Source organism: Trachurus japonicus, chromosome 13 (genome assembly GCF_045865225.1).
Source record: "Trachurus japonicus isolate A0001 chromosome 13, Traja_1.0".
Taxonomy (NCBI): domain Eukaryota; kingdom Metazoa; phylum Chordata; class Actinopteri; order Carangiformes; family Carangidae; genus Trachurus; species Trachurus japonicus.
Window position 1 is genome coordinate 40,104,658 of NC_140919.1, and position 25,806 is coordinate 40,130,463.

A 25,806-nucleotide genomic window follows, 5' to 3' on the forward strand; every position below is an offset into this window, starting at 1 on the left:
TGGCCGAGGAGGAGGAGTGGCTGCTATTTATCAGTCAAATCTGATTATCAATAGTTCATATAATACATTTGAGAGCCTTACTGTCAGCCTCTCTCACCCAGACTGGAAAGCAGAAAAACCACTCTCACTTGCTGTAGTGTATCATCCTCCTACACCTTATTCTGAGTTCCAAGACGAATTCCCTGACAGTCATTATAGTAGGTGACTTTTACATAAGTGAGCTGAGGCTTTGTAATTATTCTTTGCATAGTGTTGTTTTCAATAAAACTTTATTTTTTTGAGATATGTCTGTTTTGTTACATCTCAAAGTCACTCAGCTTATCTCAAGGTATCTGCTTTTGCAAATGAACTCTTCAAATGGTTTTTTTTCCATTCATGATCTTTGTACCGTGTTGGTTTGTAACGACACACAGTGGCCGCCGGTCGGATGTGACAACAACACACATATTGTTTTGGAAGAAGCAACCAACAATGAGCCTCATTCATGGGAAATGTGATGACAGGAAACTACGTAGCAACAGCTGGAATCTGGATTGAGCTGCATGAAGAATTTACAACAAACAATAGAGACAGACATCAAATATCCAGAAGTGATCATTAGTTATCATCCAATCAACAGTGATCTACTTCATCTACAACTACTCTGATCAATTGTCTTTTGATAGTACACACAAATAAAAGCCTTTTGGGTTTCACACCATTAACAAAACAGTAAAGCTCATTTACATATTTGCGAGTGATTAATCAGTATTCAATATTATAACCAGGAGATGCATTGATAATGAGAATCCACTTCAGATCATCCTTAGAGATCATTTATCTCCAGGACACGTTGTCCTCAGACTTCTGTCTGTTTGTCCTCGCAGTGATTTAAGTCACACCTGATAAGATTTAGGACCGAGCGTCTGAAAGGAGACATCAGCATTCATCAGGAGAAGTGAAGTCTGTCCTGACCACTCAGGTGTGTGATGCTGTGGAGCCACATCAGCTTCACAACAAGGACAGACACAACACAACACAACTTTATTTCACGTGCTGTTGAGCTGGATTGTTCTGTTCTGTTCTGTTGTCTTACTTAATCAAAACCACTTCTTATATAAGTGGAGAATTGCTGTAGTTCAGCAGCAGAAGTTAATGGCTCATGGCTCATTAGGAGCTGGCGCTGTAACAGGGAGTGGTGGCACAGATAGATACTGGTCAGAGCTCAGCTTCTTTCTTTTCTCTTTTTTTTTGCTCTCACCCTCTGGTTTTCCAGGGAGCAAAAACAGAGGGTGAGAGCACAGACTGATCAGACATACAGTAAAGTTTATAGGCTATTAGTCATGCAACAATCAAACTGGTTTTCACTATAGTGTCTGGCAGCTTTAATAATGATAATGATGTAACAATGAAGTAGCCTACACTGATTTACAGTTTCAGTTACAGTTTCAGGCACACAACCACAAAGAAAGTGCCACTTGTGTGTGTTTTTCTCATTATTTATCACATACCTCAGTCAAATAACCTTATAATCTATATAAATATATATAGCCTAACCATTTGTGGGACATATTTTTTGAGGAAATCCAAGCTATAGGTGGAGTATAGGCTCTTCACCGGATTTCTGTCAGTCGTTTATTCCGTGCATTGTTCTCAAAGTTATACATGATGCCTCAACAGAAACTACACCGTCTAAACTTTTCTTTAACACCACATATTTACCTCAGAGGCGTCATATAAACCTCGCTGTATAGTTAATAATAGTAGTTCGTGTGTGCAGTGGGAGCGCTCTTACCTCCAGCCTGTCTGCGTACTGCTCGTGGAGTTTGTCGCTCCTCTCTTTGAGCTGACGGTTTTCCAGCAGCAGCGCGTTTCCCAGCTGGGCTGCCAGCAGAACCTCTTCCTCCTTTTGTTTCAGAGCAGCCAGGAGTTCACTGGGGTCTTGATAATCTGTTATTTCCTCCGCTCCGTAGTCGAAGCAGAAATCCTCCTCCACGTCCATGTTCGCGGACTTGAAGCTCCATTCATGCAGCCGGTCCATGACGCAGCGGGTTCAGACTCACTCACTAGACCTAATGTTGTTCTGGTGTGTGTGTAAGTGTGTGTAAGTGTGTTTATGTTGTAAATACAAAAAGTGTGTGAATCAGGAGTTCATCCATAACACCTGACTACAACTTGGCTACTCGTGCTGCTGCTATTGCTGTGTGTGTGTCACTCAGTGTGTAAGGAGAGAGTATAAACCACCACCGCCTCTGTCACCAGCAGATGACTGTTTGTCCCCAGGGGGCGTTGGTTTCGGTCACCTGAGCAACAGTTACCACCCACCTCCCACCTGACAACAACCTCCATGACACCTGCCCAGACTCAGGACTTACACCATGTATTAGGCTTTATTATAGCCTATATATAGTCTTATAATAGTCTTATAATAGATCCATGACTTCAACTCATAGAGAAAAATAACACAGTGTTGTTGTCAAAACCACTACAGTATTCAGTAGGCTACCAGTAGTGATAATAGCTATTAGCTAATTATAGGCCTATAGGCTATTATATTATCAGAGATGGACACTCGACCCCAGTACTTGAGTAAGAGTAGGCTACAAATACTACTGGTCAAAATTTACTCCGTTACAAGTAAAAGTAGCTCAGTCGACATGTTACTGGAGTAGGCTAAGAGTAAAAAAGTACTTGCTTTTAAAGGTACTTAAGTATCCAAAAGTATATGCTTTTAAATTTACTTTAAGTAAGAGTACATTTCTTATTTTTCACATCAATGAATTACTATATTTTTTTCTAAATGAATTTAAGGAGCTTTTAACTCTTGTTTCTGAGAATGAACTCTTTGAAAGCAGCTGCAGTGATGTGCTGCTTTTAGGGGTTAGGGTTTCCTTCTTTGACAAACACAGCTTGTGTCCAATAGGATTTTAGAAAAAAAGAATAAAGAGCAGACCTGAAAGTAACGAGTACTTTTCAGCCTTCCTAGAAATTACTAACTTAAGTAAAAGTAAAAATATTTGTCTTGGAAATGTATTCAAGTAAGAGTAATAAGTAGGCTACCAAAGAAATCTAATACTCAAGTAAAGTACAAATCCTCTGGATATGTACTTAAGTACAGTAATCAAGTAAATTTACTCTGTTACTGTCCACCACTGATTATTATATAATAATACTTATCCTTTATTATAACTGTGAGTATCTTATAGATTCTATACCATAGACTATTATTGAAACAGGATGGAACACAGCAGGGAAGCTGCAGGCTCCTCCCACTTTTGACACTGGTTACACAAGCATATATATTTTGTACAGCAATTTATTTTAATTATCTTAAAGTTATTGAATTGCATCACAGAAACCAAAGTGTGCGAGTGACAGAGAGAGATGTTTGCGCCGGTTAAAGAAATAGATGTCACTGCAGCTGTGGCCTTGACTAGTATTGAGAAAAAAAACAGCTAGACCAGGGCTGAATAAAAAAATTGTTGAATCTGAGACAAGATCAAGACAATGAAAATGTGGTCTCCTATCACGACACTATTAAATCCATTTAGTCTCTATTCCAAATTAAATCACAAATTTGCTTTGATTTGATTTGCCATTCTTATTAGTGCTCACAGCTCATCTCAGCTCCAGGATTTAAACACATTACCGCAGTTTTCATTAGAAACATGTATTTTGTCCAGTCGGCAGTTAATTTAATGACTACACAGACAGAAACACAGAAACACAGGCATAGAAAAAAAGCCAGAGACAGACAGAGCAATAAACTCCACATCAAGAAACACCTATCTATGGGTTTAGGTAGAGATTTGTCTTAAATTGAAGGAGCTTGAAAGGTTTGCAGACCCCTTTTTCCCCATACATTTATATGAAGACTCAGTGAAACACAACTACACGCACACTCACACAGGAAATGTTACAGTATGTGACTGATAACAGTAAAGTTGTAAGTTTGAGTTTGAAAGGGAGCCTACTGTACATTTCAACTGAATCTACCTCAGTAAAAACTAAGCAGGTAAAATCACCATTGCAACCTCGGAGAGCAGGCTGGCACAGATACTTCAACACACGTAACATTACATCACCCGTTAGCAAAATGTCGGCAGTTTGGCAACGTTTTGTATTTTTGCTTTGAACAGTGATGTTGTTATTATGTAACACTGAAGCCCCGCCAGCAAAATGACATGTCGGCTTGGCCTATAGTGTGCAGAAAGAGGGGTGGCATCAGTGTTGGCAATGTTGCTGATTATCATTTTATAATTATAAGTTTAACACTGAAATATGCCTCATGACAGGCATCATGCCCATTATCTGCATTTGACTGACACGATCAAATGATGTGGGTGAAGTGAAGATATCTATAGGCTGCTGTCCTATTGTGCCTAAGTGTAGGTGTGGTGGCGCTATGTGACCTATAATTATTATTTTTTTAAATTGCTAACAAGCGCTGGTTAGAAGTGAAATCACTTGGTCAAAACTCTTCACAGTCAGCAAAGAAGTCCTTGTGGAACAAACTGTTACTGTAATCACTTTTCATTGCTTTAAAGGGATAATTCAACATTCAACATCAACAAATTGGCCCATTGCCATAATCCCTATAGTCATAGCAGTAGGTTTGTTACCTTTATTTGTCGGTGCAAGCTGTTTTTAGAACGGCGGAGCAGAGCCGCGAGCTGCTCAGAGCTACACTACGGAGGCTCATTATGGGATTTCTTGGTTTCCCTCATCAAACTCATCAAATACACAATCCAACAACTCCACAACGCTCTGGTGGACAAGTTGTGACCTGCACATTCACCACGTTATGAGATAATAACAGAACGTTACCAGACAGAGTTGTTTTAGAGGGAAATACAGAGTCTGTTGATGAAAAACTGTCCCTGAAGGCAACGCTCATCAGCGGTTTTGAATGAATTTCCCTCTAAAACAACTCTGTCTGGTAACGTTGTGTTATTATCTCATAACGTGGTGAATGTGCAGCTCACAACTTGTCCACCAGAGCGTTGTGGAGTTGTTGGATTGTGTATTTGATGAGTTTGATGAGGGAAACCAAGAAATCCCATAGCCTCCTCCGTAGTGTAGCTCTGAGCAGCTCACGGCTCTGCTCCGCCGTTCTAAAAACAGCTTGCATCGACAATTACAGTTTTTCTCGATTGTTTACACACAATTTTTGGTACTTGAGACACAATGGCCTCAACATCTAACTCATGCACCAACTCCCTTGACCAAATTTGCTAAACTACAAGCACAATTCCTGCTTTACACTCAATTTGCAGTTCTTTAACACACTTTTTTCAAAACACTACACACAATTATCTGCATTTGGCACAATTTTCATGAAGAAAATCTCTTGTTTTCATGAGTAACACACTGTTATTCAAAATTCTAAAGTTAGTTTCCCTACTATGCACACTGACTCATCACATGGGTAAACACCTGTCACAAAGTTTTACAATTAGCAATCAGAGCTTTAGCAAAAAAGGGAAACAGGCAGTGATGGACTGACACCAAAAAGAGAGAAACCAAACAGAGAGGCCACACATACAGTAACACAAACACACACACACACACATACAGTATATAGCAGTGATCATAATGATGATGAGAAAAGAAAATGCATTGATCACCAAAATTGCATGTTGATAGAGGGATTCGAACCTAGACTAGAACAAAGTCTTTGACTACAAAGAGTGCTGCTCTACTAGGTGAGCTACATGTTATAGTAGTCTCATCTTGTCAAAATTATGTGTTCAGTCTTTCAAAATTGTTCGGTCGTAAACCAGCTGACCCCGAGCAACTCTTTTTTTTTTCTTTTGTTGTCAGATCAGCATGGCTGCATAGTCACACGACCACCTCGGTCGCGTCTTCACGCATTTCATTTGTTACCGTGTATTTGAGTGTTCTGAGTATCAAAACAATATTCTAAAATTTTACAACACATTTATGTACTGTCTGTAGTTACAGTAAAAAACAAAAACCTAAGTCATTATGAGGAATGGAGTAGAAGTGTTTTCCATTCATCATAGTGTTTTACACTGAGCACATCAGTGTTCAACTGGTTGTTATAAATGTCTAGATGGTTTGTGTGTGTCATTTGAGACTAAAATAGCATTTTGAGAATAAATAACATTGTTTTGAATGTAAAGTTTCATTTTGCAGGAGCAGTGAGGGGTTTTGCCCATTGTGTGTGTGTTTTTGGATTTGTGTGTAGAGTTCTGAGAGTATGAGGCATGCTTTCAGAAAATGTGTGTAAACAATCGAGAAAAACTGTAAAGGTAACGAACCTACTGCTACGACTATAGGGGTTATGGCAATGGGCCAATTTGCCAAAATGTTGAACCAACCCTTTAACACGAGTTTATGACTTTATTTTACAGGATAGCCCCTTGAGATGTGCCATCTCATTTTCGAGTGCATTTACAGTAATGATGACCACAGTTACAGTAAAAACCATGAACTCTTTTCTCACTAGTCCATCACCTGCAAAACACTACACAGCATTTTGCATTTCTGCTGCAAACATTTTGACAAAACATTGAGCAGACATCAGTGTGTAGCCCTCTGCCATCATGGTTTTTTACATCATTGGTCAAATTGGATCCTATACAGAGAAGTCAAAGGTAAAGAAACACAACATTGGTTGTTGTTGTTGTGTGATAACGTTCCACCACTCTGCTGCAGGCGCTGACTGGTACTGAACATGAGGCCAAATGCAGAAGAGAGGGAGTGGAAATGTTTGTTTTGTGTGTGTGTGTGTGTGTGTGTGTGTGTGTGTGTGTGTGTGTGTGTGTGTGTGTGTGTGTGTGTGTGTGTGTGTGTGTCCTCCTCTCCTCCTTTTTCTCTTTATTTACAGTAAACTTTATTTAGAACTGTAAATCATTGAGCACTTCATTATTTCCCACAGCTGAAGACAAACCTGTTGGAGTTCACACAGATAATTTGAATTATTTTGGCCACTTTTCAGTTTTTGTTGTAAAATCTATGTAACTTTGTTAGTTAGTGCTACATAAATAAATAAATAAATAGTGCCACAGGGGGTTGTTGAGATCCTTTATCCGATAAAATGAAAATTCAAGTGTGACAAATCTGCAAGAAAGTAAGAAATCCGGAAGGGGCAAATACTTTTTCACTGCACTTGAGAGGGAACAATTGGCTACCTGATGTTCTCAGCTGTAAATGGTCGGTTAAGAAACCACAAGACATTTCCTGCTAGTCAGCGGTATAAAGCTCAATCAGCCTCCTTTCAAATCAAATGGGTCGATAATAATAATTATAAAGTTGTGGCGGTGTTTAGCTCAGTTGGTAGAGCACCTGCCCCATGTGTTCAGACTAATAGTCCTCACTGCAGGCGACCCCGGTTCAAATCCCCCCCCCAGTCTATTTTATATAATTGTGGGTAATTTTGATGTAATGATGTACAGGTACTTGCTGCTAACTACTAGCTAGAGGGGTCCAAAGTGAAGCATAGTTTTTTGTCAATAATGTGAACATTTTCCACATGTTCACATACACCCCACCCCACCCCATTGTTCCACCGGTAGAGGAACAATGGGGTGAACAGAGCAGTGGACCGAGACACTGGGAGCTTCCGCTACAAACAAGCTTGAAATATAGACTTATTTAATTTTTTTCGGAACAATTTCTCATGTCGGGGCTTCAATACAAGAGGGACATTGCATACGAGCAGTATGGAGGTATTTGGATGTTTTTTGGTGTGTCTTTTTGGACGAAGAAAGTTGGTATCCATTCACAACCATTACATGGACAAATACTGCTGCACAGACCCCCCCCCGTAACTCAGAGAAGGAATGGAGGACTCTGAAAATTCTCACAGCTCTTAGTCGACATGAGGGGGAGTAGATAATGAGTGAAATTTGAATTTTGGGTGAACTATCCCTTTAACATTTCCATGTTTCCCACATTCTGTGTCACAAACTATAAACTGTTTTCTTGTCTGTAACAACATCTCTGACCCGTCCGTCCGTCCTGGGTGAAGGATCCCTCCTCTGTTGCTCACCCTGAGGTTTCTCAGATTTTTCCCTGTTAAAAGGGTTTTCCATTGAGTTTTTCCTCAGTGGATGTGAGGGTCTAAGGACAGAGGATGTTATGATGCCATGTAAAGCCCTTTGAGACAAACTGTTTGTAAAAACGGGCTATACAAATAAAATTGCCTTGCCTTAATTGCCTTGCCTTACATTTATATCAAGTCTCTGTCCAAGACAAACACACACACACATGCATGTGTTCACATGTACAGAGACGACCATGCACTGTAAAAACTCAACATCTTCCCAAGAATTTTTGTCTTATTTCTTGTCCAAATGTCTCATTTCTAGTCAAAACGAATCTCTTTCCACTTAAAATATCTCATCACCTAAAAATTTACTTGTTTTTAGATCATTTTCACTTGTTTCAAACTAATTTTCACTTGAAATAAGTAGAAAAATCTGCCAGTGAAAGCATATTTTTGTGCTTGTAATAAGGAAGAAAAACTTGTTCCATTATCAGATTTTTTCTACTTATTCCAAGTGAAAATATGCTTGAAAGAAGTAAAAAGTGTCTAAAAGCAAGCTACTTTTAATATGATATGTCTTATTGTAAGTGTAATGATATTTGTTTTGACTAGAAATTACATTTTGACCAGAAATAAGACAAATATTCTTGGTAAGATACTTGAGTTTTTGAGTTTTTCTGCTGGTAGTGGCTCCTATGGCCTTGTCATCGTTGCTCATTGTCATTATGTCCCACCAGCAGAAAAGTGTCATGTACAGCGTGTAGCTACTGCTGCAGCATGAAGGGTGGCACAGCACTCTTGTCTGAAATGTTACTGATTCACATTTTATAATTATAAGTTTAACATTGAAACATGTCTCATGACCTGCATCTACTGTGTCATGTCCATTATTTGCATTTGACTGACAGGATCAGATGACGTGACTGAAGAATCTATACCGGACTATACGAGGTGTGTCTAGTATGTGACCTATAACACCAGGGACAGACCTGCTCCACCGCCATGAGCTGGTCTCTTCCAAGACTCTTCACCTTACAATTTGTGGTTCGTTGTCTTGTTCAGGATCGGTGCACTATTACTCCTCTTGACAAATTGGACTTTTTCAAATGTCCACCACTTCGCCTTTCACATATGGACTCCATTTAAACTTTAAAATGTAGCTACTGTAGACACAGGTCTAGTCTATAAATGTGGTTTTCTATATTTCAATTAGATGTTTATTGTTTTTGATCAATTACTGTTTCATGACCATGATCATTTTTGGAGAAATTCTGAGATTATAATGGGTGTTTTTTGCGCGAAATGTTCAGGCTAGAGTGGGCGAGTGCATCATCTGCGAGTTTGTCTCAAAATTTTCCCTTCAGATGTTGCACTTAATCACAACTTACACTCTACACACATGACTTGTTCCATAACTTATTAGCCTATCATTCTCACAATGTCTTAAAAAAAAAGATGAGAGACTTGGAGAATTTGAACCGAGTCAGGCCAGTTGTCTCCAGCTGCCCAAACAAAATTTGGAGCTAAATTTGGCTGCTTTTTGTTCTGATTCATGCAAACACTTTGTCACAATAAGCCAAAATGTGAAACCTTCACTGAGGCAGAGAATCACCCTCTCTCTCTCCGCTTTATTACCTGTCTCCACCTGGAGCGTTATCTCCGTATTTGTCCTAATGATAAGATGTCCCTTACAATTGACACATTTATATAAGATTCAGCCTGCTCACAGTCACACTATATACTGAATATGATGTACGTATTAAAGCTACATGTATATTTTGAAGTACTAAATGTCGTGCTTTACTGCCTTACAGCACTGAATCTTGGTTGATTTATTATGTAATCTTAGTTGAATTGGCCCTTTTGATGTCAGAATGAGATCATGTCTCTATAATGTGGTCTAAATATGTGTCATATCTACAGTGTAAAATGGGTGTGGAAGCTATAAAGATTTTACAGTTATGACAGTCCCTGTGTTACCTCATCCAACAAGTGCTCAACAAGTCTTCCGTGCATTATCATGGCTGCCAAAGTGGGGGGGTGGGGTCTGGTTGCTTTGTCTGGCGGCTTGCCAGAGGTCAAAGGTCAGCCCCCAGAAGGTTTCATGGAGCAGGGGGGCAGTGTCAGGGGAATAAAAGACGCAGCATCCTGACGCATGGCGAGGCTTTTGTTATTGTGGAGGCCACAGCTTCTGTACATATGGCAGCACGGACCAAGCAAACCTGTATATGGAGGCTCAGTAGCTACGCCTCGCCGCCATTGTCCTTATTGTTCCTGGGAAGTTCATAGGCGGCTGATTTAGGGGCTTGTGGCGTAAGCGTGACGAGGTGTCTCACACAGCCGACCACCTGCAGTGAGGTCTACATGTGGTCAAACAGTGGAAGGGATATAGTCTTATTAGGCATTAGGCTGCCCTGTAGCCTCACAAAAGATCCTACTGGGAAAAGTCTTTATTGCATCTCTCTTGGTCAGGTCAGATGGTCTCATGATACTGCATTTGGATTAAACATCCCAAACACATAACAGTGACAAGTAAGCTTTAAAAAAAACTGCCAGTTTCCTAAGCTATCTGCTTCTTAAAAACAAATTTCAAAATTTCCTTAAAGGGATAGTTCAACATTTTGGCAAATTGGCCCATTGCCATAGACCCTATAGTCATAGCAGTAGGTTCGTTACCTTTAATTGTCACCACGCTGTGAGATAATAACAGATTGTTATGAGACAGAGTTGTTTTCGAGGCAAATGCAGAGACTGCTTGCCGAAAAACTGCCTCTGACAGGAACGTATCAGCAGTTTTGCATTAATTTCCCTCTAAAACAACTCTGTGTGGTAACGTTGTGTTATTATCTCATAGCGTGGTGAATGTGCAGGTCACAACTTGTCCACCAGAGCGTTTTGAAGTTGTTGGATTGTGTATTTGATGAGTTTGATGAGGGAAACCAAGAAATCCCATTAGCATATCTCTGAGCAGCTCACGGCTCTGCTCCACCGTTTGAAAAATATCTTGCACCGACAATTAAAGGTAACAAACCTACTGCTATGACTATAGGGGCTATGGCAATGGGCCAATTTGCCAAAATGTTGAACTATCCCTTTAACTGGTGAGCCTGCTGACTGTGTTTTTATAACCATGGCATATATTGTTCTTATTATCATTTAGATCTTTCTTTAAAACTGTGTATTTTACATCATGTAGCTATAATAAATAGTTTTATTACGTTTTTATGTAAATTCAGATCTCTGATGAAAATGAGATTCCGTTCAATAAAGGTTGAATATGAAAATATCATCTGCTTTCACCAGGTGTTCCCATCAAAAAACAGCCTCTCATTTTTGATTATCCCACTTTGTCTTCCCAGAGTGATGTTCCCAGGTTTTCTGCTGTATAAGAGCTGCAGCAGCAGGTGTGCGGAAATTGCCCTAAAGCTACCCGAGCACAGCGGACAATCATAAAAGCCTGGTTGATGTTTTACTAAATCAAAAGGATGCCAGTGCTCCCTGACAACAATATTACTCTGCATAACACGCTGGATGTGCTCAAACTGTACCACTAGGCTAGTTGAAGCAAACATCAGCTGCACCGTCCGTCTGCATCAGCAAGACCTGTGATGGTGTGCAGGGTGCTGAGTGTGTCAGATGAGGCCACATGAGCGTTAGAAGGACTGATTATAATAAAGATGAGGTTCAGTTCAGCAGAGTCAGGACACGGTGAATGATGCTATATATTATGGTTTTCTGTAGAGAGTTGAGGCTCAGCAACACTGACTTCTCAGCTGTGAAGATAGATAAGATCGACCGAAAGAGGCCAGTTTGGGGATTCAAACTTTGGGGATTCAAGTTTGTGTCTGATTGCAAATCTTAATTACATATATCAATATTTTTGCATTGCTGGATAACTGTATCAAAAGTAAACAGTGGTTTAATTCTAGGTATACAATCCAAATATGCGTACATGATGCATAACTGAATAGTTACAGTTTTATCTAGGCTATATACTATGACTGAGATTGAGCAAATTTTAATAATTTTATACAGTGCAGTGATCATGTCTTGTGAGTTATTCATGTGATTTGTGGGTGAAATCTCCAGAATACCAAGGGATTACAACTCACAAATAAATATAACACAGTGAACATATGTTTCCATATAAAATAGTGGAAAAGGGGGTATCAACAAAAGTAGAATGAAAGTAGTTAAGGAAAATATCTTAAGTTGTTCTCAAGTGCAGGACTAGAAGAAATGTGTTTATTTAGACCTTTGAAAGCCAAGACGAGCTTCTAGTGGCATCTAGTGGTTGAATAAAGTGAAGCACATTAACAGGATTGGCTACTGTGTCTCAAGAGAGGGTGAAAAACACATTATTAAAGTGACATTAGCCTATAATATGTTTTTAATCAAACATGGGAAATGTTAAAGCAGAGAGAAAGTCATAAAACATCATCAAGTGGCTTTAAGAAGACTCAAAAGAACTTTATTGTCAGCCCTTCCACATACAAATACACAAGTTAGATAAAAAATCTCATTTATCTGCATTATGTTGATACATTTAACTCTTAGGCAGTGCAAAACGAGACAATTAACAAAAGGTGCTTACACAGGAAGAAAAAAACAAAACAAGACGTAGGCTACAGAAAGATTGTAAAATGAAAATGTTGTAATCAAGGACATTTTTCTTATCTCTGAAGGTGGAGTGCATGAGGTCAGAAGGATTACACGTTCAAGTGCTGGTCACTGTTCAGGAGTTTGGGGAGGGACCTAACAGATAACAAGTAGCCTCCAGACAGTTTCCTACTTTTGAAGCAAAACTTCTATTTAAATCCACTTAATAAAAACCATCAAATTCTACATTATAAATCTGAAATATATGGATCACTTTATCTTACAGTGTGTTGTAGGGTATATTCTCATTTTACAGTGTAGTTGTAAGCTATAAGTTTCACTTTCTTTTTCTTTTAAACACTATAGTCTAGTGCAGTGGTTCTCAACTGGTGGGTCGGGACCCAAAAGTGGGTCTAGACCCGTTCTGGATGGGTCGTGGACAGTTGGTCAAAAAAGTAAATAATATTTAATGCACATCTGATGTTGGACATGTCTTTTATTTTGAAAAATAACTTATATTGAAAGGCACGAGACACGTGAACACATGCAGTTGTAATGCTCCTCCTCACTTTCTTATTATTTGCTCCATTTGCTCTGAATGCAAAGATATAAGTTTCTTATTAATGTGGCCTGAATGCAGTGAATCTTGTTTTGTTTTGTGGGTCTTTATTTCGTGCAATTTGATATTTATTCTCTGTTGTGAACATGCTCTGAATGCAGAGATGCATTAGAAGTCAAATATATCATTTTGTTGGTCTCCATTTTTTGCAGTTTGATATTTTTTTATTCACTTCCGTACATGCAGTTGTCATGGTAACTCCTCAGTTTCATTCATGTGCTCTGAAATGCACTTTGCTCAATAAAGAGCTAAATGAGTTTTTAAAGGCTTTAAAAAAAAATCTTGGTTTGAATTCTATAAAAGTGGGAAAATGTGGAGCCCAGAGTGAGACTATAGTCCAGTAATTTTAGGCCAAAAAAGGGGTCAACGTTAAACAAATTGCAACAGAAGCAAACTCAACTGATTTTGTATCCTCAACATGTCCTGAGTGAGGGAAAAAAAGCCCCGAAGAATCCCATTAGGGGAAAGTTTCAAAAAACACCCAAACATATCCCATTTATATGCATATAAAAAAAATTTTTCACGTGTATAGGGTAAAATTTTTAACCTTTAGATATCTCCATGAAAATGACTGAGTTGATTACTTACATTAAGACAAACAAAAAATGTATTACAAGTTTTTTGAAATTCTTTGTTAACATGAGCAAATTTGCATAAATGTGTATAAATTTGCATAAATTCCACCGTTTTGACGGTACATGTATATATGAAGTTGCTGTGGTGGTACCGGCATGAAAATTGGAATGAGTTGACTCCATCGGTCAACCGACAAGTTGACCACTTTAAATTTCAAGATGTCTGCAATTTTTCAAGACAGCCACATCCTTAGTAGAGCAGGTCTGACCTGCTTCGTCTCTATTAATGCTCATGGGCCTAAATTGGTTCCATTCCTTTTTTAACTGTAATATCATATTACAGTTAAAAAATGTCTTGTTCAATCTTGTTAACATATTATATGTTAACAAGATTGAACAAGACATTTTCACCTGCTCTACTCAATGTTTAGATCAGGTGCTGTATGTATGCAAATTAGCCATACGTAATTGGATTATGCACTGTTGGCTCATGTCATACCTGCTCTACTAAGGATGTGGCTGTCTTGAAAAATTGCAGTCATCTTGAAATTTAAAGTGGTCAACTTGTCGGTTGACCGATGGAGTCAACTCATTCCAATTTTCATGCCGGTACCACCACAGCAACTTCATATATACATGTGCCGTCAAAACAGTGGAATTTATGCAAATTTATACACATTTATGCAAATTTGCTCATGTTAACAAAGAATTTCAAAAAACTTGTAATACATTTTTTGTTTGTCCTAATGTAAGTAATCAACTCAGTAATTTTCATGGAGATATCTAAAGGTTAAAAATTTTACCCTATACACGTGAAAATTTTTTTTTATATGCGTATAAATGGGATATGTTTGGGTGTTTTTCTAAACTTTCCCCTAATGGGATTCTTCGGGGCTTTTTTTCCCTCACTCAGGACATGTTGAGGATACAAAATCAGTTGAGTTTGCTTCTGTTGCAATTTGTTTAACCTTTTCTCATAAAATGACTGGACTACTAGTTGAGAACCCCTGGTATAGTGTATTGTGTGAATTTGTACACATTTTGGTAGATTTTTTTTTAAAGACAAAATGTATTATTCCTTTCTAATGCTTTATATTTCCCTCTTATTCATACCACATGCTGCAGTGCAGACTCCGGCCTGAAGGCGGCGCTCCGCACTGCGCCATTAAACAGAGTAGAAAGAGGAAGCAGCGCACGAGCCCAACTTGTAAACACGGCTGAACTGTGTATGTTCAGGTGGAGCTGAGTGACTGTAATAGGTGTAGCTACATGGTGTGTTTCCAGTCACGGTGACCATGGAGAGGAGCGCGCTGACAGTTTCAGCCATTAAAGCTTTAGGGTAAGTTACGTTTTACCTGCGTCATCATCTCCGAGCCTCACCTGACTAACTTTATTATGGTCTGGTCTCCCCCTGTCTGCTTTGTCCACCTCTATCTCTCTGTATAATGCATCATGTCAATATGCTATGTTATGTGCCTAGATAATTATGTTATGCTTGTAATAAAGCACAAAAAAATGAATGTTAGGAGGTATGTCAACTGTCTGCATTAACCTCCTGTGGCTTTGCAATACCAAGTGATTGCTACTACGTTTTTGCATGGCCCTATGCCTTGTGCATAGGTTCCAAATGTGTTTTATTGATGTATGATGTTTGTGTTGATGAAATGTTTTTATCTATTCTGTGAAGATCTCCTACGCGTACTACAATGGGTGCTATAAATAAAGTTTTACTACTTCAAAAAAACCAAACTTTATTATGGTCTGTATAACTCACCTGTCGGCGCTCCTACTTCCTGTACAGGTACCCGGGCAGGTGCTGCCTCGCCCGGTGCAGCTGTGACGAGCTGCCCTGCCCGCTGCTCACCTGGCTGTGTGCGCAGCTGACGACCGTCTGTCCGGAGCTGCGAGGTGGTGGAGCAAATACAAACCTCTCACACACACATGAGTAGTAGCTACTGTGTAATTCAGTCCTACAGTTGTGGGGATTTAAGATCAAGTTGTGTTTTGTTACAGTTTATTCGTTATTCTCTGGGCCTACATTTGTTACTGAAATAATAACATTTATGGACAATGATATCAGATGATGAACACACAAGAGGAAATAAATTATTTCCTCTTGTGTGTTCATCATCTGATATCATTATGTCCATGATAAACTGATTATTAGGCTACTCATTTGGTCCCATACATTCATGGAAATATTATGAAATAGCCTAACAGCACCGTGTTCAAAATGACAGTGCAGTTCACTATCCAGAATGAAATGCATTCAGTTTACTAACAGGGAAGAAAACCAGCAAGTACTTTACTGGCTATATTCTCCATCAGAATCTACTTGACTAACTTATAATTGACATTATACTAGGTTCAATGAAATGATGTGGCCTCTAAATCTACAAACACAATGAATGCATAGAATATAAAAATATATAGATACAAATCAACAAAACAAACAAAAAGGAAAATAAAGGTTAAAATTATTTTGCCTAAAGAATATCAGTAATTTCTGAAAAATGTTCATCACAGTTTTCACTGTAACATCATATGACACAGAATACAAAAAAATCTGCAGAAAGTGTTTAGCGATTGAGCGCCAGAATAGCTGCTGGTCTTAGTTCTGTAGATTTATTGATTTGTAAGGGAACTAATAATTTTAACTCTGAATTGTACAATTTAAATAACTTTTTTTGCCCTTGTTTTTTAGACTCAGGTGAGAGAGGTGAGGTGGTGCTGGTGGGAGAGCTGAGACATTTGCTGTCAGAGTTGTCCTGTCCACCCACCGTGCTGAGCACAGAGGTGCTGGAGCCATCCGTCCTCAACAGCGTCACTGGTGAGAAATCATGAATTTAAATAATAAGCATCTAACACAGTGGTTCTCAACTGGTGGGTCGGGACCCAAAAGTGGGTCGCGGACCCGTTCTGGATGGGTCGTGGACAGCTGGTCAAAAAAGTAAATCATATTTAATGCACATCTGATGTTGGACATGTCTTTTATTTTGAAAAATAACTTATATTGAAAGGCACGGGTCACGTGAACACATGCAGTTGTAATGCTCCTCCTCAGTTTCTTATTATTTGCTCTGAATGCAAAGATATCAGTTTCTTATTAATGTGGCCTGAATGCAGTGAAAATATGAATGCAGAGATGCATTAGAAGTCAAATATATGGTTTTGTTGGTCTCCATTTTGTGCAGTTTGATATTTTTTTATTCACTTCCGTAGTTGTCATGGTCCTCAGTTTCATTCATGTGCTCTGAAATGCACTTTGCTCAATAAAGAGCAAAATGAGTTTTTAAAGGCTTTAAAAAAAAATTTTTGGTTTGAATTCTATAAAAGTGGGTTGCGACCATAGACTGTAAAAAGAATGGACGTAGCACCCGTGACGTCACCCATTGGTTTTGGGGAGTCGTTTTTGTGACTCCAACATGGCGGCCTGAACAGCGCCATGTTGGATTGGCTGAGAACCCGCCCACTGGCCTCGAAGCAGCTGTCCACGGAGCTGCTCGGACCTGTCACTCAACGTTTCCGCGCCCTAATTGGCCAGAGTTTTAACCTAATAACAGTAAAACAGTAAAAAAAAAATCACCCCCCTCAGAGTGTGTGCGGGGGTAGAAACTATCGATTGAGACCAAAAAACGTTCTGACACCAGGCTTTTAACACGTTTATTGAGGATGTAAAGTCTGTGATTTTAACATGGGGGTCTATGGAGAATGCTGCTTTCTGACACCAGCCCCCAGAGGAAGAAGAGGGGATTGCAGTTTTTTGAACACAGAAGTGAACTTCACTTCTCAGACCGACAACTGCCCCCTTGGTTGCGACTTAATGACCATGGGAAGATGTGGAGCCCAGAGTGAAACTAGTTGAGAAACCCTGATCTAATGGTCATGTGTCTAGAGATGATTGTAGTGCTCATGGATTGACACATTTACTGCATGTGATTTGTGAATGGGGGCTTTAACGGTTTTTGAAACAACTTTCTCCCCCCTAAAACAATCCTTCAGATTTCCTCGTATCTGAGTTACAAGCAGCTCACATGATCCAGCAGAAGGAATCCCATCCAGAGGAGACGCCCGGGGATCAGAGGGAAAAAGAGCAGCGAGTGACGGATCAGATTTGTCAGGAACATGAGGACGACGTCGACGATGATGATGATGATGTTTCTGACAAAGACAGAAGGAAGGCAGAGATGCAGGCAGAGTGGGTTTTACTGCTGCGCGCCCTCGACCTGGACACGTCCTCCCAACTCACGGACGTGTTGAGTGAGGTCAGGCTGACGACACAGAGAGAGACTGAGCCGCCGCGTGTGAGCCGTGATTACACACTTCAGAGTCACTTATCGCTCTGTGTTGTTATTCTAACTCAGGTGGAGTCGCGGCTTGCCCGTCTTCCATGTGGAGACATGATGGACCCCCTTCTTAAAACCAGCCTCAGCTCAGAGCAGTGGGTACGTTACCAGGACTGTTACCAGTTGATGAAACATCAGGTGGAAGTCTTTACCTTCGGCATTTCAACCTTTTTGTTCCTCTCTGTTTCTCAGACACAGGCTAAAAAGATCAATCAGCTTCTGTCAGACGACTATCAGTGCCGGTGGCAGATGATGATCAAACGCTTTCAGGTCACACTCGAGTCGTTTGCATGGGGAGAAAAACAAAAGGTAGGTGTGTTAAACAGTCACTCTAAAGAGTTAGAGAAGATTGAAGTATGTTGGCAATATTTTTTTTTTCTGTTATTTTTTTATTTTTTTATTAAAAAAACTGTGAAAACAATACCGGAGAACTTATTCAATTATAATGATTCAGAATTTTTTTTTTAAATAAAGTCCAAAGGTAATGTAAAAATAATTGACTAACTATCAAATAAATAAATAAAAGTCTTCATACAAAACATTACCCAGTGGTTAAAGGGATAGTTCAACATTTTGGCAAATTGGCCCATTGCCGTAATCCCTATAGTCATAGCAGTAGGTTTGCTACCTTTAATTGTCGGTGCAAGCTGTTTTTAGAACGGCGGAGCAGAGCCATGAGCTGCTCAGAGCTACGCTACGGAGGCTCATTATGGGATTTCTTGGTTTCCCTCCTCAAACTCATCAAATACACAATCCAACAACTCCACAACGCTCTGGTGGACAAGTTGTGAGCTGCACATTCACCACGCTATGAGATAATAACACAACGTTACCACACAGAGTTGTTTTAGAGGGAAATTCATGCAAAACCGCTGATGTGCGTTGCCTTCAGGGACAGTTTTTCGGCAAGCGGTCTCTGCATTTACCTTTTCGAGGCAAGAGCAATTTACTAAATGTTGAACTATCCCTTTAATCTAATCAGCTAACAGTTGCTACAACTATTGATCATTTTGCTTCTAAAACATAAAATAACAGTGAAAAATGCCAGTCACAGTTTCATACAGCGACATATAAGGCGACTTCAAAGCTTTCTGTCTTGTTGCAACAAATAAACGCTCGAACCTCCAAATATTTGTGTGTTTGCAGGAGCGCCGTGAAGCGCTGGCCTCAGTGCCTCCTCTTTCATCCCTCGTCTGGTCCTCCCGCGTGTCCCTGTCTCATCTTCTCTCCGCCAGAGAGGATCAGTCCTTCATTGAGCCAATCAAGGCTGGAACAAGCACGTCCGTGTACAAGGTAGCTACAGCTGTGAGAAGTTATACACTATGGCTGACTGAGATCCTCTGCAGCTCAGAATGCAGATGGTTTCTAACATCTCTCTGGTCTATAGACACGGATGGGCAGCGTGCCTGACCGAGGAGGACGGCCGGGGGAAATCGAGCCACCTATGCCAGCATGGGAAGATCGCAGGTCAAAAGGAAACCGATCAGGAAGAGGCGGTGGACACCATCAACGACGTAGATTTTCCGATAAGAAGAAAGGGAAAAAGGCATAACATGTCTTTCTCTTTGGCTTTACCGATTAATATGAGAAAGAAGTGATTTATTTTGTTTCATGTAAGTACTTAGTATAAAATGAAATCTGGCTGTGCTACAATTTAATTTTTTAATTATAAATGTGTGTATAATTTTAAGTACACAGACATACCTTGCTGTGCACATGTAAAATAGACTTACATTGCTATAACACACTGGTGTGTGATGTAATATTTTTGTTTATAAAAGAACAAAGCGGAAAAATAATTTTACTAGATTTTTTTTAAACATGTTGGCTTTGGACATTTATAAATTTAGGTTTGTTTGTTTGAATAAAGTCATGAAACAAAGAAATGTATTGTCATGTAAGTAATGTAATATTAATGTAATGGAATTGATGTTTTCAAATATGGGACTAAGCCTAGTGTAATACTGATTTGCTTTTGGGCTTAGTATAGTTTGTCAAATTTGTTAAATTACTCTGATTTATTTGTGATAAACCAGAGACTTTGGGGTAGATGCTCATTTAAAGTCATGGTAATTTCCATAAATATATTTGCCTTCAACGAAGATGTAGTTATGTAGGAAGATTTTATGAAACACATTTGATTTTTCTGTAGTGTCACCTCTTTTATATAATCTATGAGTGTCACGAAAACATGGGAAAACAATATGTCACATTGTTTAGTTTAGTTTAGTTTATTATTACAGGACAGTGTACAATACCATTAATCAATTTTAGAACAGAGAAGAGATGGTTGTACCAGATTTAGCCACTAGGGCTAATTTCCATCTGTAGTCCCAACATAAAACTTACAATACAAATCACAATAAAATACAGATCGCAGAAAAATACAGATCACAGTAAAATACAGGAGAAACCCAAGACATAGAACGACACAGGTGAACTCTTGGACGACACAGAGGCAACACACACACACACACACACCGCCGCACAAGTAGCCACATGGACAACAGGGGGACAACATTGAAAACACAGACGTACATCTCCTCATTCAGAGTGGAGGAACACAGAACACCAAAAAAGAAATAGTAGGCAAAGTGCAAAGTGCTTATAGCAGCAAGATGTTGATTGTCATACACTGTGTGTGTGGTGGACACATCAGTACAGTAACTGTGTAGTGGACAAAGTGCAAAGTGCTCATAGCAGCATGATTATTCACAGTATTGATAGTAATAAATAAAGTAATAATAAGTAAAACATGAAAGTGGCAACAGTGGCAGATGTAATACCAACGATGGTAATTCTCAGTTAGAAAAAATAAAAAGTTACCAGCTATGGTAATGTGACAGGTGTAGCCTACTATGGATATCAGATGAAAACAGAGACAAGAAGTGCTAATGAAAAAGAGAAACAGCCCAATGAGTCGGACAGAGAGCCTGACAGCACCATCTAGTGTTGGCAACTTTGATGGCAAAGGAGCCATTTCTTTGTGGCAAGATAGAAACTGCGATAGTTTTTGTTGGTCTTCAGGTCATTAGGGAGGCTGTCCCATTCACCAAATGGCCTTAACAGAAAAAGCTGATTGGCCAAAGGTGGTTAAAATGCCTTGTTGATACACAAGCAATAGACATGTTACATAATAAAGAATAAAGTTATTATCAATACAAAGATTATTTATATTATCAAAGGTCAGTTGCATCAGTTAACAAATTATATAATTGTAACCAACGCGTCCTCCATCACCATGGTTCCGTCACACCGGAAGTTACCCGACCCACACATGATGTAACACACGGAAAGTTCCGGATTTCAGCCAAAGGTCGAGTTAACGTGACAACAGCTCAGCACCGCGTCTGTTTTCATCAGAAACCTCTCTAACAGCCCCAACATGCCGAGAGGAAGCAGGAGCAGGACCTCCAGGATGGCCCCCCCAGCCAGGTAACACAACAGCTAGAAACATTTGTGTATTTAAAGTTGTTGAAACGTTGTGAGGAGGATGGTGTGTGTGTGTGGGCTTAGCTAACATGCTAACTACTATATGTAACGTCCATAGGAAGCTAACGTACCGGTATGTGAAATGTTAGCAGCTTTACGGGGCTTCACCACAGTTATTGATTTGTTATTATCACTCTTTGTACATGTTAGAGTCTGGAAACCGGTGTTTGAATACATGTTATTGGTAAATGGACTAAAGGTCACACACACAACCTGCTGCGACACAGTAAACAGTTTTATCTATTCATAATCACGGGAAGCTGGTTTCTGCGGATCATTAAAAAAGTCTTTAAATAAATTTTGCTAAAATGAAGTCCTTAAATGGCATTAAAAAGCATTAAATTAGATTTGCTGCTACCTGTAGAAACCCTGTCTGTGCAAATTCTCATTTTGTCCAGGTCAAAAGCATCTCAAGGCAGTTAAATCAAGTCAACTGGACTTAGTTTTTCTTTGAAGACGTCCTCGCAAAACACAACTCCGTCCACCACACTACATCTTTCCCAGGATGAGGGAATAAATTACACACCTACAAAATGGTCACCTTTTGGCTACAGTCACCTTTTTTTTTAAATGTCAACCAGGGTAGTAGAAATGAATGAAGAGGGTTTTAGTTTTGTAACTTGTCACCTTTTTCACTACTCCAGAGATTTTAGGTCTGAAATTAGCTCCACAAATTGCTTCTTTATAAAAGAAAAATAGATATCTAATCTATATAACTGTACAGCTTATTTATACCCCCTTGGATAAGGGGCGAAACGTCTCAAAGACAAAAAATTAAGTCCAGTTGACTTCAATTACCTAAAGATTGAAAGCTAATGCACTCCAACCTGGAACTGTAATGTAGTTAGATGCCAAATTAGCCGCAGAAACAACTCGTGACCTGAAGTGACCTCATGTGCCACTGCCACACACAGGTCACACTGAGAAAATAAAAAAAACTGGCACCAGTAAATATTAAATACAGGTGGTTCCTGTATCTGATTGGGTTTAGGATTGTGCTTTTGTAAGCACTTTTAAATCCAGGTTAAAAACATTTCTTTTTTCACGTGCTTATAGCTGAGCTCTTTTAAGACTTTATCCATTTTCTTTTCTTTTACTTTTATTTGCTCTTGCTTTTAACTCTGTTTTTAGTGTTTTGTTTGTTTTTATTCTGTCTTATGCTTCTTCTTTTTTAATGTTTTGTCTTTATGTAAAGCACATTGAGTTGCCTTGGTATGAAATGCGCTATATAAATAAAGATGCCTTGCCTTGCCTTTTAAAACATCCTTTATCTTTCCAGTCGGGCGCCACCATCCCCGCCACCGATGGCCAGGGCCGCGCCTCCTCCCTCTCACGCCCCGGTCCCGATGCAGGCCCCTCCGTCTGCCATGGCTGCTCCGGCCGCAGCGCCCAGGCAGCCAGGTATGTTCGCCCAGATGGCGACCACGGCTGCCGGCGTGGCGGTGGGCTCCGCGGTGGGACACACCATCGGCCACGCCATGACCGGAGGCTTCGGCGGCGGCGGAAGCTCCTCGGAGGCTGCCAGACCCGACGTCACGTACCAGGTAAATAAACAGACTGTGATCAGAGGACTGGAATAGCATCAGGGCAGATTAGTGAGTCTGACCCAGGGTAGGAAAGTCTTCAAGAGCAAAGAATGGATGAATGTGATTGGTACAAGGAGGCAAAGTAGCGATGAAACACAAATAGGGATGTCACGATTATAGATTTTCTTGGTACGATTATTGTCAGAGAAATAATCACGGTATTACGATTATGACAATTATTATGCAATAATCAATTTCTTTTAAACACTATGAATGTGTAAAATCAATTATAGCCAAAATATACTTACATAACTGATTGTTTACACAAAATATTTTAAATATGTATTAATATAGGACCAATTATTAATCCCCCACGGGAAATGTTTCAAATCTATATCAAATGTTTACGTTTATTTTAATCTTTTTTTAAATTACAAATTACACGCTTATAAATTCCTACCAATTCAGTGTTACGTACGTAGGTACATACGTACATGTAAATTTACCAGTATCTGTGCATTTACCTTTACTTTGCCGACATGGTTCTGACATATTATCTTTTCCGGAAAGTGACGGTATTTAGGAATCTTTACGATTAATTAATTGTGGCGTTTAATACCACGATTAATTGTGAAAACAAGTAATCGTGACATCCCTAAACACAAACATTACATGTACTGTAATCCATGGATCGATATGCAGTTAAATTTTTTGAGATTTATTAATAAAAAAACAGTTTAGACAATGTCATTATTGTTGTGACGATTAGGGACACAGCTTTATTAGGGTTTCTTCATCTTTACTAAGACTGTACATGGAGTTACCACAGCTTCATAGGAGATGGGGGATGAAACGCTTGTGTGAAGTAGTTAATGCAGTGTTTTTCAACCTTGGGGTTGGGACCCTACATGGGGTCGCCTGAAATGTCTAGTAATTGATGAAGAAAAAAAAAATTACTGATGAAAATATTTTTTTAACTATGGGGTCACAAGCCAATAAAGGTTGGGAACCACTCATTAAACTGTGAACCATGTACACAAGCCTTTCTCCTACTTTTGTATGCATATATCCACAGAGACACTGAGATATTTGTATGCCAAGTCATGTCTAGTGGGAAATACGTATGGCACTGGTCTGTGTATGTATGTTTTCTATTTAGGCACCTATTGGAGAAGTTTTGTTATTTTTTCATACAATGACAATAAAGAGTCTATTTTATTTACCCAGAAAGCTCTGTTTTGGATACAATTGTCAGTTGCATGAACTTGAAATAAGCTCTTAAGATATGACATGTACAGTCACTCACTTCCATCCTGCTGCTCTTGTCTTATAGGAGCAGCAGCCCACGTACCAGCAGCAGCCCATGTACCAGCAGCAGCCCATGTACCAGCAGCAGCCACAGTCCATGTACCAGCAGGAGGCCCCTCAGCAGCAGCAGGCTTGCTCCTATGAGCTCAAGCAGTTTGTCGAGTGTGCCCAAAACCAGAGTGACCTCAAACTGTGCGAGGGCTTCGGTGAAGTGCTCAAACAGTGCAGGTTCTCCAATGGTAAGTGAAATAAATTGCCCCAATGATCTGTGTGTAATTGAGCCAATTCTATAATTATATCATGTTTTTTTCATGTTAGGTTAAGTCTTTGTTTTATTTCTCTGGTGTCACATCAGTTCAGTACATGGGCTTACTAGTGTAAGTTGTACCTATAGTATAGGAGGCTTTGCAAAAGCACCGAGTCATCCAGACGTCATAGCCAAATAACTAAGACGTGGTGCTGATGTAATAGGTTGCAGTACCCAGCGTGGCCATCGGGAGGAGTAGCTTCACATGTTGTCTGAATGCATTAAAAAAACCAGCTTGTTTTCTTCAGTTGTAGCGTTTTTAGATTTCAGATATGCAAAATCAGTTATTATAAATGATGATCCAAATGAAAAATGAATGAAACATCTCCTATCTCCCACAGGTATGTCATAAACCAGAAGAAAACCCCCCGAGAGTGACTGACATCATCAAACTGCAATAAGCAACTCTACCGGATACGAAGATGTGATTAACAAGAGATCAATTAAACATATTTTATTTTGACAGTTGATGGTCATCAGACAACATAATTGTGTTCATTTCTCAGGAGAGCGCTGTAGAGCTTGTAATCATAGTCTTATAAATAATGTTTATATATTTTGTCAGCGTGTTTTGAGGTGATTTCAGTAGTTTTGTGTTTTTCATCAACTTCAGTGCTTTTCAGTTAAAGTTCCTCCCGTTGTATTTAACAGTGAACTGCGTTAGCTCAGGTCACGCCAACTTGACAAAGCACCGGTTTCCACTTTCTGGAGCATAGATATGCACAGTTTTAAAACCAATAAAGCACTTGAAACTTGAATAAAACGCTGTCATGTGTGATGATTTATTGCGCTGCCTGTCCAGACAGAACACATTATTGCGTTGTACTCTTCAAGAAACATTTCTATTTTTACACACCGGCCCTTGAATTAGACTTTTAAGAGCAAACAAAGCAGGGATCGGACACCTGCCATGTCACTCCAGCCTCAATGCAAATGCAAGTGAACGTTGCATTGTGCTCTAATATAATGTTGGTAATGTGGGGGGGGGGGCAGCCCTGCTCTGCTCTGCTCTAAATGTCTCAAGAAGGAGCAGTGGGGGTG

At 39.5% G+C, this 25,806-nt stretch overlaps 3 protein-coding genes across 5 annotated transcripts in view; 2 read left to right on the forward strand and 1 right to left on the reverse strand.

The window, feature by feature from the left end:
* Positions 1 to 25,806, reverse strand: part of LOC146976627 (BICD family-like cargo adapter 1) — a 165,413-nt gene that overhangs the window by 23,498 nt on the left and 116,109 nt on the right. The window contains exon 2 of one of the 2 annotated variants that reach the window (XM_085796557.1): positions 1,775 to 2,041. In XM_085796557.1, coding sequence (XP_085652683.1) covers positions 1,775 to 2,020 — 246 coding nt within the window. In that variant the 5' untranslated portion in view covers positions 2,021 to 2,041. Of the gene's footprint in view, positions 1 to 1,774; positions 2,150 to 25,806 lie in introns of those variants that run through there. The other variant, XM_085796556.1, reaches the window with a different exon arrangement.
* LOC146976628 (tRNA-splicing ligase complex subunit FAM98B) lies at positions 14,970 to 20,218 on the forward strand. Its single transcript, XM_085796542.1, has 8 exons — positions 14,970 to 15,125; positions 15,588 to 15,694; positions 16,491 to 16,616; positions 17,789 to 18,051; positions 18,151 to 18,231; positions 18,325 to 18,441; positions 19,279 to 19,425; positions 19,520 to 20,218. Exons 1-8 carry the CDS (start codon positions 15,082 to 15,084, stop codon positions 19,682 to 19,684), a joined length of 1,050 nt encoding a protein of 349 aa, XP_085652668.1. The 5' UTR covers positions 14,970 to 15,081; the 3' UTR covers positions 19,685 to 20,218.
* Positions 21,405 to 25,528, forward strand: chchd2 (coiled-coil-helix-coiled-coil-helix domain containing 2). 2 transcript variants are annotated; one of them, XM_085796543.1, is made up of 4 exons: positions 21,405 to 21,567; positions 22,904 to 23,168; positions 24,484 to 24,697; positions 25,107 to 25,528. In XM_085796543.1, exons 1-4 carry the CDS (start codon positions 21,518 to 21,520, stop codon positions 25,115 to 25,117), a joined length of 540 nt encoding a protein of 179 aa, XP_085652669.1. In that variant the 5' UTR covers positions 21,405 to 21,517; the 3' UTR covers positions 25,118 to 25,528. The 2 variants fall into 2 exon arrangements, with proteins under 2 accessions (XP_085652669.1, XP_085652670.1); XM_085796544.1 differs by having other exon boundaries at positions 24,493 to 24,697.